The sequence below is a fragment of the Micropterus salmoides genome, unplaced genomic scaffold (assembly GCF_014851395.1).
Source record: "Micropterus salmoides isolate LMB-PRFRI ecotype aquatic unplaced genomic scaffold, ASM1485139v1 Ms_hic_scaffold_2642, whole genome shotgun sequence".
Classification (NCBI taxonomy): Eukaryota; Metazoa; Chordata; class Actinopteri; order Centrarchiformes; family Centrarchidae; genus Micropterus; species Micropterus salmoides.
The window spans coordinates 5313-18103 of record NW_024041865.1 but is presented as its reverse complement, the minus strand read 5'-3'; the positions used below and the strand labels follow the sequence as shown (position 1 = coordinate 18103).

Sequence of the window (12791 nt, the reverse complement as noted above, 5' to 3'; positions counted from 1 at the left end):
GATCTGTTATTAATCTGTGAGAGAAACAGCTCAAATCCTGAACTCAGAGCTGAGAAGCTGAAATAAAAGGAGATATGTTCAACCACCTGCAGTCTGCTCTGATCCCACTTTATGACCTCAACTGATTCTAACAGGCAGTCAGACAGCAGAGTGTTCACATGGGAATAATAATAAACAACGTTTCAAAACGGCAGCAGGCAAAATAAAAAGTTAAGCTGCATTTTCTTGGTTTAGAAGAAATAAAAACAGCCATCATGTTGCCGATATTCAGACTTCAGCCCGACTGATGAGAGCTAGTTACAACCAGAGTCAAATGACTTGTAGCTGTCAACATATAGGCTGTTTCGGTTCTGATTATTTGCCATGAAGGCAAACTGAAATCAGTACAAACAATGATGTTTACAAAAACACAGACGCTGGGATTTTTTTTAGTTTATTGAGAAAGTTAAACTGAAATAATTTGCCAAACCTGCCACACTCTGCATAATGTATTAAAAAGAGACACAAGAACAGAAAAATACTGAAAACAAAAAAATCTAGCAGACAGCTAATGATTCAGCTTCATTTTCTATTTTATATAAGTCACAAATGGAAATAATCTAGATCATCAAAATAACAAATACACAGAACTTACACTCAGCAAATATGTATGTGTATATATTTTTAGGATTACTACATCTAACCTGTGCACATCATAACTTACATTTGTAATTTCTGCAGAAAGTGACCAATGAGTTAAATTGATGAGATCTGATGGTGAGAAAAGGCGAGCAGAAAACAGTCAGTCAGCATGTGTGCAGCCGGTGGACGGTCCCTTGTTTCTGAGGATTCACAGCAGAGGGAGTCCACAGCAGTACACCAGACTCTTCACTATCAGCACTGTGTACAGCAGCCAGAGCAGCTTCACCCTGCACTGAGACTGGAAGGACACTGACAGACAGACAGAGACATCAGAATATCATTAGTATACTTGGGACCTTCCAGGTGGGACGACATGAAGACGGGTCGGCTTCAAATGAATGAAAGCTCAAAGGTTCTTATTAAATACGATTCAGGGCCCGACCATACTTTTTAAGGGCCCTAAACAGAATCTGATTTTCTTCTTTAAAGTTGAGAGCTTCAATTAACTTTGTAATTCACAACTAACTACAATTAAACGATTAAAGCCCCTTAAGGATCAAACAGAAAGTCCATATTTAAAAAGAAACAGGTTATTATGAGTTTGAAGTCGGACTAGTTGATTTTTACATGCAGCCCTAACTGCAGCAGAACATTGGAGCTGTCTATGCAGAGAGGCAGCAGGTGATCTTACAGTCAGCTTGCTGCAGAGCTGCCAGGTCTGCTGGCTCTCTCTCTGGAGGACAGGAGGCCACCGGAACCTCTGAAACAGAAAAGGAGTCAGAAAGAAATGTCAGTCCTCTGCTCCTCTGCTCTCTTTGACAGCGTCTCCACATGAAGCTGAATCTCTGCTGAACACAGTCACCAAGCCTTCATTACCTTGTTCTGTTTGGGCCTTCACTTCCCCCCCTCGTGCTGGACGTAGCAGCGGTATTTATACATGGAGAGAGCGTCCCGATCAATCACTCTGATGGCGGCGGTGCGTCCCGACTCTCTGAGCTCCAGCTGCTCTCAGCAGGTGCCTGCTCCTCCTCAGCAGGTGCCTGCTCCTCCTCAGCAGGTGCCTGCTCCTCCAGAGACTCGTTCACCTTTCGTCTTTTCCAGGAGAAGCGGACCACAGGAGGAAACATGCCTGAGGCCACACACAGCAGGGAGCTCTTCCCCTCATGGTGGGCTCTGGATGCTGCTGGGTACACGCTCACCACGGGCTTCACTACCGGCTTATCTGAAGTTTGACAGCAGCAACAAGCAGCACAGACACACATTCACACAGTCAACAGCAGCTTCCAGCACTGCATTCAGTCTGATCCTGGAAACTACATGGACTCTGATCACTGAGCTCCTCATCAATACAGCACACAGTTCACTACATGGACTGGATTCACCTTCATATCACACACGTCATGTATAATAATAATAATATTAATATGTTATATGAGGAAAGAAAAGAATTTTACTTATTTAGCAGTTCTACATATGCTGGATTCTTATAATATAATTATGAAATATCCCCTTTAAAAACTTAATGTTTTATATATTAGGGTTAATAAACACATTTTAATAAAGGTATTTTTTACGTTCACATTAAATTAGTTATACTTTTACATTTACTTAGACATTATATATCATATACTTTATTTTAACGGCAAAAAAATCTAATTGTTGCATCAGTAATTTCATAAAGTTTTAAAATTAAAAAATTCTATATAAAACACAATTTACATATATGTTCAGATACATGATCGAAAGTCTGATGAAACAACAATACTGTAATATAAGTACATTTTAATGTAACATAATATCAAACATTACATAAGATCAAAACTACTGTTTACATGTTAGGGTAAAAATACATATTACACCAAATTACATATTTACTTCAAATAAAATAATTTCAAGTCAAGTCACGTACATTATTTATAATTTCTGAACTTGAACCACTCAACAACTAATCAATACATCAATAATGTCTTTGTTTAATATGTTAAATGTGAATAAAGACAGCTTTATAATATTAAATAAGATTCACTATTGACTGATTTAATATAATGTAATAATGTGATGTTAAAATTATAAAGAACCTGATACATCATTTTTACTACCATCTACTTTTGAAAACATGTTTTATAATTTAAATTATAAAGCATCACAAACTATTTATTTATATTAAAAGTATAAAATGCAAATATATTTGTGTGAGCGACTTTGTATCACTCTATTTCACATATATAAATACATAAATTATAGTTATTGCAATATTATCAGTATCTGACTGTCGTGATGTAAATTTTATTATTTAAAATGAATAAATTATCCTGTACAACATATTTATAGTAAAATGTCTTTTCAAAAACAATAGACTGCGCTGACTCACTGAGAGGATCAAATACTGTATATTTACAACTTTGTCAATATCTTACTTTTTCCATATGAATCAGTTTTGCTGGTGCAGAAATAAAGAATAACTTCAGTTGTGCAGTGAGATTTAAACATCTTTTCAGCAATTATGAACCTTTTTATGTAACAATAGCTGCACGGCTGCAAGAACTCTACTAATTATGAACAAACTAATATTTGAAGCCTGAAGCAGCAGAAACTCATTAAAAACACATTTTAACTTGTTCAATAAAACAACTGAAGGAAAATGTTTATTCTTACCTGTTACATACAGTTTAGTTCCAGAGCCAAAGATCAAGTAGTATTTTTTTGCTCCCACAGTGAAACAGAGTAATACAAAAACCTGTCAGCTGCTGAATGTGCCAGCTGAGGTGAACGAGTCCAGATGATGAACCAGGATCATATTTCAGCTGCATGATGTGTTTCTCTAATGTTCATATCAACATGACTGTCTCTTCTTTTATTGTCTTTTTAGACACACTGGCAGTGTTGCTCTGTGCATGCTGCTGTCTGCTGGTCCAGATGGACTGGACCTGGACCAAAGGATGGATGGATTGACATTATTGTTCAGACATTCTTGGTCCCTAGAGGATTCACTTCATTAATTCACTTGATTCTGACTCTTCAGAAGAAGATGCAGATGTCCAGGCCCAGACTTCCTCTTCTGTGCTCTTGTCATTGTTTACAGTCCGATAAGCAATCTGAGAGCCCATCAGCTGTCATCTGATATAAAAGCTAATCTGAAGTTAAATATTCATCAGATGATAGCCGATGGTTTCTGCCTTATTTGCTCTCCACACGGACTGTTGACCTGCATGCAACCAAAACCAGCTCAGATTTGATTGGTCAATACTATTCGGACTACAAACAGAAACCAGAACGCATTCATATGCAGATATCTGTTTACAGAGATTATTTCTGATCTGTATCAAGACTTTAAGGACAGACGGTGCTGTATGCTGTACAGATTGTAAAGCCCTTGGTGGCAAATTAATAATTTGTCGTATTGAACAATATCAATCAAACTGACTTGTTATTCCCATCAGCCTCAGCTGTACTTTATGGTAATTAGCAAATGGCAGTAAGGCAGTAGCCTGAATGAACCACTAAGTGACGCTGTTTTGAGTTCAGAAATGTGTTGTAGGTGCTATGTTTTTAATGTTTACTTGAAATAAATAACTAATAAATAAATATACAATAAAATTATTTTATTATTGTTTTTAACGTTTAGTTGAAATCCTCGTCAGGTGAGCAGAGTTAACAGCAGCTGACATCATCATGAAATATCAGAACTAAAACCAAACACCCGTAACGCTCAGAAACAGCAGGTTTGAACCCAAAAGCACGACTCACAGGCAGACAGGTTGAGATGAAAGTTCACTTAACAAAAGGATTAAAACCAAGTCGACAGTCAGGACTTATCCAAAAAGGGGGCAGACAGAGAACCAAAGGCTGGACAGGAACAAACCAGACAATCTGGCAAAGCGTTGGTGCAAATGTGTCGTTATATACAACCAGACTAAAGTCCAATTTATACTCCAATGGAGACTGAAAGTGAGCGGATCATGTTGGAGTTGGAGCTGATCGATGTTGAACAGCAGTTACTTTTAGTGAAATTACTCACTGAAACACAGAAACGAGAGAAGGCATCTGAGGAGAGTTTTGTATGACCCTTAAACCGGTTGAGGAAGAAAAAAACAAAATGCGTAGGAGGAAATGTGATGCTACCAGCCGACCAATCACAGTTCTTGTGGTCTGCGACATGTAGTTAACGTAGACTTAACATAGTGTGGTTTATTGAGCCGGGCCGAGGAGACACAGCGCCAGCATACAACATGTGATCACGTCACATGCCAACACCAAATCTGAAGGAGAACATCTGGTGGTACTTTTCCCTGTCACATCAACAAAGCCCCTTAAGAAATATTCTCCACACGTGGCTATGCATAGGCTACAGCGTACCTAAGGAGGAGATTCGACAAAAAACTATACACTGAGCTTTGTGAGGGAAATGAGGAACAGGTGAGCAGGTGGGCGGGGAGGTCAGGTGATGGGAATGGTGGGAAAGATGTTAGCTCAGTGCGGGGGAGAGTGGCTGGATGTGGGAGTCAGGTGACTGAGACAGATGGAAACATCTGAGGACACCTGGTGGACAGGTGGAGAAATGGTAATGAGAGGTGGGAATGTGTCTGAAAGGAAGGACAGAGAGGCAGAATGGAGAAACACAACTGAGTCAGACACTGTGACCCCCCTCCAGTTAATCTGTTCATGTTTGTGTTATTAAGATATTAAGATACACTTTGGTGTGGGTTTGAGTAAGAAGCACTCGTGTTTTGCTCTGAAGTGTTGGCTGTAATTTTTGCCAGCTTGCTGTGTACCGAGCATTTATTCTGTGGAAATAGTGCAGGATAAAACTTTAGCTCTATTTAGTTTTACCCTTATATTAACATAGATTTATTTTTATGTTCATAATATTTTTATTTAACTTCACAGACATCTTAATATTAAAAACATTTGTATTGTTTTTAGATAATTTTTTTTGCACTGAATGTTTTTTGGTATGAAGTTGACTTTGCACTACCTCGTTCCCCTTCGAGGGAACTCGAACTGCGTCGGTGACGACACTATGGGAACGCCTCTGGGCGTGGCAGGGCTGAAACCATGAGTGAAACTACTCCGATCCTATCGGCGTTGCTAGAACGGTAGCGTGTGACGGCGTAACTGGAGGCGTATATAAGCACGCCGGCACACCGGACACATTAGCTTTATTCTATTCGGCAACCACGAGAGGAAATTTCTTACCTGGAAGGAAGTCTGGCAGAGGAGATGGCTGGTGAGCAGTTCAGGCAGTGTGTTTCCCATGCCCGCGTCAACATCACGGCTGGGGACACTCGTGCCCTGTTTGCGTCTTGTCTGGGGATGCCGCACGCCCAGGCAGCTCTCGAGGGGGCCGCTTGCGGCCATTGCGAGGCCCTGCCCCTGAGGGCGCTGAGGTCCCGTGCGGCTCTTTTCTCCGAAGACGGCCGGATGCGCTCTCCCCGTGGCTCGGGCCCGGCGGTCGCTGAGTCGGCGTGGCGGCTTCGGTCACGGGGCTCCCAGCGTGACGTCTCCGAGTGTATCGGGACTGCCGAGGCTTTTTCCCGTTCCTCGTCTGCTCGTCTGACAGAGAAGCTACAAAAAGAAATTTAACTCAGTGACACTGACGTTCCTTTTGGTGAAGCTGAAGTTGTTGGTGGGTAAAAAAACAAACTTTGATGCGATGCTTGTGCACCGGAGGAAAGGGGTCACCAGAGCTCCACCGCCTTCACAACCAATCTGCAGAAAGGGGCCTCCCTCCTGAACAGTGACGACGATGAAGGGGGACATGCCGACGCCCTGGATGACCCAGGTGTGATGATTAGGTGTAATTCCACATTGTACCAAACGGTGTCAGTAGTGGTTTGTGGGAACAAGGGATTGATGTTTTAGGTACAGGGAGGCAGCAGAGGAAGTTGTTGTTGACTGGCTAGCACGAGGAATAAAGAAACCCATAGAGTTTGCACAAGAGTGGTCACAGTTTATTTTCATGAAGAATAATGAACAAAACATGGTACCAGGAGTAAAACCAGAACGAGGTGCACTGTGAACAGAGACATGGATTCGTTAAAGCCACCGGAGACTTTGAAACTAACGGGGAATGTCGACAGCAATTGGCGCATCTTCAAGCAGCAATTTCAGCTGTAAATCATGGGTCTAGAGACGAAGTCTGATGCAAGGAAGGTAGCGTTACTGCTAACGAGACATACGAGAGATATGTTTTTCGTTCCCGGGTGCAGCAGCAGCGTGAACCCTTTGATAGCTTTCTGACCGACTTGAAGCTCAAAGCACAGTCATGCAACTTTGCTACACTGAAGGACTCCATGCTCCGAGACCAGGTCGTGTTTGGTGTGGAGGAAAGGCTACTGCGGGAAACGGAGCTGACGCTGGAAGGGGCCATCAAGATCTGCCAGGCAAGTGAGCTCTCGCAAATGTGAGGACATTCAGCGAGTTAGCGGCGAGCGCAGTGAGTGTGGGTGATGGCGCCGCTGTAAGCGTTGTCTCAAGTGAGGGACGGAGACGCCTTGCGCAGCAGACAGACGATCGAACGTTCAAACCCAAACAGTGGCCTGCCTTTGGTAAGTTATGCTCTAATTGCCAGGGCAAGAACCACTTTGCCAAGCAGGTCTTCTCGAAAAGAAACGAGGGGAAGACGGTAAACTCTGTAAGCATGATGGAGGATTCTGATCTGTGTGACACATTTTTTGTTGGCATGGTCAACTGTGAAAATGAACCAAAAAACAAACTAAATGCTGTCAGAGAGGATAAATGGAGAGCACCACTGCAGATAAATGGGACTGCATCGCTTAAGGATTGTGTATTCAAAGAGCCTTGGTGAACCTTTCTAGCCGTAAAGGTGTCACTGAAGACATTCAACAGGACAGGAAAAGGGGCTATCTGACCCCTTCTCCCTCCCGCAGGTCACCTCCGGCCTCATCCTGACTCTTTTCTCTCCACAGAACGGCTGAGCCATAAACCAGCATTTCGTTCTCTGATCGCCGATGTGATAAGCCAGGAGTGCAAAGAAAAGAGACCATAACAACCCCTGTTTCTCGAACCAAGCAAGGTTCCATTATTACTGTGTTTGTTCTGTTTAAATAATAACCTTGCTAAGTGAGCAGCGGCGTTTGCCTCTGAGTTTAGTAAGTAATGACCCTGGTAATGGACAGGTTCGCTAAGTAGGCCTACCTACCACCATGTAACTGCATAAACGAAATTTTACTGCCACGCTTACATCTAAATTGTCTCTTGAGTTAAAACCAGTAACCAGCAAGTTTACTGAGGACAGGTAATTAAGCTTTGTTACGTTTTATTATAACCATTATAACCTTTTTCCATAGTGTTTAGCCTTGTTTTAATTGTCTTTATCCGAATGTTTAGAACTGAGTATTTTTCCAAGATATTGTGGAGAGAGAGATTAAAGGGAAATACGCGCAACGTATCCCAAAAGAAAGTTAACACCTTCGGGGTGACTTCCCCTGAGACCCACTCCCAAATTGACGTCACCACTACCTAATGAAGTCAAATAAAAGGGCCTTGTTGTCTTTTGGCTCACCTCTTCTCTAAAAAACTCTCTTGAAACTAAACCTATATGCTCTCTTAACTTCCTTTACTTTTTGAAATTCCGATGTTTTTCCGTTTCGTACTTACATTTTCTTCAGACGAGCTGAGAAAGCTACGACCCTGAATCCCAATTTTCTTAGCGGGAGTTTTGATTTTTGATTTTTTGTTCGGAGCTGCCTGTTTAATCTCAGCAACATTAAACAGCCGATATTCCCGAGGCCTCGCGAATCTACGGCGAATGTGTGTTTATCAAATCCACCGGTTTCGAACTCAACTCGAAAAAGCTACTGGGGTCGGGCCAGAACCGACTCCACGAGCCGACTGGCAGTCGAGCCTCGCTACGGGACCTGCGGCAACGGTAGGGCAAAACAAACCACCCTCTGTGACTCGTTGGTGTTCTCTAGTGGCTCCATCCACAGTTAATAAACCCTTAGATTAGTCAAACTAAATCTGCAACCTAATTTCGGTCATTCGTTCCCTCATACTCGTAGAATTCTCTCCCTCTACAATATAAACTGAAATCCAATCGAGCCTTACGTAGGCCACCCTGTTCATTACCTCCTGGGTGTCATATTGACTGTTGTCCCTGTAATAATACCACTATTGTACTCTCTTTAGTTAGTTAATCAATTCACCTTGAGCACAGTGATGTTGTGTGTGTGTTATTAAGAATCTAGAGTCCCTGTATAGAACTCACCCTCAGATTTGAGATTGACTGATTGACTAGAGTTTACGATTTCAGAATAACGGAACCAGTAACAACTATTGAATTACCGGAAATTTGTGTAATTCTCAGGCTTTACTCAAGGACCTAAAGCCTTGGGCGGACAAGCAAATCTTTAGGTGGTGCTCCTAGTTTCAAGTCATAAATTAATATTCCTGGAAATATTAATTTTCATAACTGGATTAAAATTATACGTAGCCATGAGATGAGAAGAGATGTTTTGTACCACATTCCAAACCACCCCTCACCCATTGGTGCTAAGTAAGTGTCCTTATCTGATCATGCAGAGACCCCCTGTTTCTGCACCTCTCCAAAAAACACACAAATCAGGTCGAGTTTAATAAATGATAAAGCAACATATAAACTTCTACCTATAAAATACATCGAGATCAATATAAGAAAACACAATACTAGTGGTTCCCCTGAGTAATACACAAATCATGCTATCAGAATCTCTCAGCATGAACGGCAAAAGCTCAGAGAAACCCTGACAACTGCACCTGTATTGGCATTCTACGACCCGGCGAAGAGGATCAAAGTGTCGACAGACGCCTCAAAGAACGGGATTGGTGCAGTACTTTTACGAGCTGAAGGTGAGCACTGGAAACCAGTAGCCTATGCATCCAGATCCATGACAGAGACTGAGTGTAGATACGCTCAAATAGAAAAAGAATGCCTGGGACTTGTGTTTGGCCTGGAGCGGTTCCACAGCTACATTTATGACCTACCATCTTTCACGGTGGAAACAGACCATCGCCCGCTAGTCGCCATGGTCAAAAAGAATCTGAGCGAGATGTCGCCAAGGATTCAGCGTTTGATGATGAAAAAGCAGAGATATGACTTTGAGCTGATCTCCACCTGATAATTGCAGATTTGCAGAGGACGTTCAAGATCGCGTGAACATGGTGTCTTCTGCACTTCCTGTGTCAGATGAAAAGTCCAGACAAATAGCTCATGAAACTTCAAAAGATACGGAGCTGCAGTGAGTCATTGAGAACATGAAAAATGGATGGCCTGTGGGATCCTGTCCACAGTTCTACCACATCATTGTTATTCCAGAAAAGATGAGACAGGACATACTACACGGGATCCATGAAGGTCATCTTGGTGTGGAGAAATGCAAAAGACGGGCGAGAGACACAGTTTTCTGGCCTGGAATAAACAAGGACATTGAGAAACTAATAAGCAGATGTGACACGTCAAAAACACAGGAACAAGCAAACCAAAGAGCCTGTGGTGGTAACTGCAGGACCAACAGCGCCATGGCACACGGTTGGAATGCTAAATAAATAAATAGGGAAGTAGTGCAATGAATGTCTCAAATGTAGTGGAGTAAAACTTTTCTGTAAAAATCTACTCAATTAATAGAGTAAATGTAACTCTTTACTACCCACCTCTGTTTTCTTCTCTCCCCACCACATGTTAGAAACACAACGCAGAGTCCAAGGGGGACGCCTTGCTAATCCTGGACTTGAGTGATCCAGAATGTTCTGGTCTCATTTAACAAACTGACTGTATTTGGGGAGTTCATGGCTGAGGTTTCCTTCCTTAAAGTCACCAAGAACAATAAAAAGGGAGTCCAGGTTAGTCGCTCTACTCGCAGTATCTGGTCGGCCAGCGTGCGCTGTGCGTCGTGCACGTTGGCCTGCGGTGGAATATAAACACCGAGCAGAAAGTAGGAAGCAAACTCGCAGGGAGAGTAAAACGGTTTACAGTGTGTCAGTAAATATTCCAGATAAAGTTTTCAGTGAGTTGATCAAAAATCAAGCCGTTAACTTTGAAGATGCTGAAGTGTTGGTGTAGAGAAACTGTTGTCCTGATGGTGGCGCTAGAGGAAAGGTCAGGAGGTCACCATAAATGTTAGGATTCATCCTCTGGGAAGCAGAAACATCCACAGGACATTTATGGAAACCTGGCAACAGAACCAGCGTCCTAATAAGCCGCTGCTAGAAGGGCAACATCCTGACCTGACATGTGTCCAAGATTTGGCTTTTAAAATGGAAGAAAGTGAAATGATGTGCTGAAATCTACTGAAAGCTGTTAAACAACAAGTGCTGCTGGAAGGGTTTTCATTCAGAGCAGATTAGTATTGTGAGGGAGGAATGGACTTTATTCCAGCAGCAGAACAAAGAGGACGACTTTAATCTGCATCTGGAACATCTGGCTGGAAACTTTATCTATATATCATTTACTTTAAGGATTACTTCATAAAGTGAATCAGGATTATATTTTTATTTAGTTTCCTCTTTATCTTGTTTGCTCATTGTGCTTCTGTGCTGCTAGTTTGTCCTCACTGTGTGGAACAACAAGAAACCTGCTGGAATATCTGATCAAATAGAAATCAATAGAATATTAAAGAAATCCCTCAGCTCAGTATGTTTGTGACTCTGGCTGAGATGGAGGTGAAATATGTGAACCTGGGCTGTGGTTTACTGCTCTCTTCCTGTCACAAACACTGTTTGACATCTGCTGCTTTTTGTTCAGGCTGCACGGATCATTTCTCACTGTGGAGACCACTCTTCCAACAGGAGCAGTAGTAGGTGGCTGAATGAGTGGTGTTAACTTTCTGGATCTGCAATTCCCAGCCGTTCTGATTATTCACAGCTGAGAAATCATCTTTCTGAGGATGATTGGGATTTTTATGAACTTGATCATTATTCCTATCAATATAAAGAATCGCTGTGAATGTTTCTGTGTCTTTCTTCTGGTACCAGTATATCCAGCTGCCACTGTAACACTGGTCAGTTCCTCGACAGCTGAAGGAAACAGTTTCATCGACTCTCCTGGTCCATGTTAAATCCTGAATCAGGTCTGCTGCCATGGCAACCAGCGCTGTAGAGACACAGACAGATAGATGAAGGTCAGTGTGACAGTGTTTGTTCCAGGTGGAGTTTGCTGGCTCCTGATTGGCTGGAAACACTCACCTGAACACAGACAGCACAGAGCAGCAGCTGGGAGGAAAAGCATTGTGTGCAGTGGTGTTTCCTCTGGTGAACCTGGGGAGAAGTGGCGCTCTGATGCAGCTGAGGCCAAACAAGGACGAGCTGTGAGATCAGACGAGGGCCGCGTGGTTTCTAACGGGTCCTCAGACCTCCCATCAGCCCCTGCGGCGGACAGATAAGGCTGCTGCTGCTGATTGACAGCTCAGCTGAAGCTGCTGTGTGGTTTTCTGCTGAGTCGGAGGTTTTAAAGAGGAGAGGAATTTAGTAACACAGACTGTTATCTGTTGTTTAACAGCTGGGAGGAAAATACAAAAGTACAAACTGTGACTTTAACCCTTAAATGTCCCCTCACATTTCATCATTTCATTTCTACGACACATGAAACCTTTTCCACACACAGCATCACATCTTTATTTAGTGTTCTGTTGTTCAGTCTCTTCATTAAAGATACATGATGTTTCACTTTGTTATTCTTAATAGAAAGTAAAATGTTTCCCTCTGAATTGTAGTGGAGTAGAAATATAAAGTAGCAGAAAGTGGTAAAGTACCTCTAATGTGTACTTCAGTCCAGTACTTGAGTAAATGTCCACGGTTACTTTGAACCGCTGTCTGTATGTGTGCAATATCAAATGTCACTAGATCACTAAACTTAAACAGCAAAGATGAAGTGGAGGAAATAATCAGCAGGTTGATCCAGAATGAAAAGAATCATCAGCTGCAGTCTGATACTAAACAGTTCAGAATGAGCTGCAGCTCAACAACTACAGCAGCAACATCCTGCTGCACATTAATGAGGAGGAAGAAGAATCTGAGGAGAGAATATATAATAGTACAACAGACACAGTTAATCTTGTTATTAATGACAAACACAAGTTTTCCTGCTGTCACGTGTCAAAATGTCTCCATAAAAAAGTTCTGCATGCTGTCAGGATTATAACTGTCACACTGCTGCCCTCTAGTGTCTGCAACAA

General features: G+C 42.2%; 1 gene segment (V, D, J or C); it reads right to left on the bottom strand.

Annotated features, from left to right (window-relative positions):
- Positions 1 to 11362: 11362 nt before the first annotated feature.
- LOC119919272 lies at positions 11363 to 12049 on the bottom strand. The segment is given in 2 exon segments: positions 11363 to 11710; positions 11803 to 12049. Coding segments are annotated over 2 exon segments (381 nt in total).
- Between the last annotated feature and the right edge of the window lie 742 nt (positions 12050 to 12791).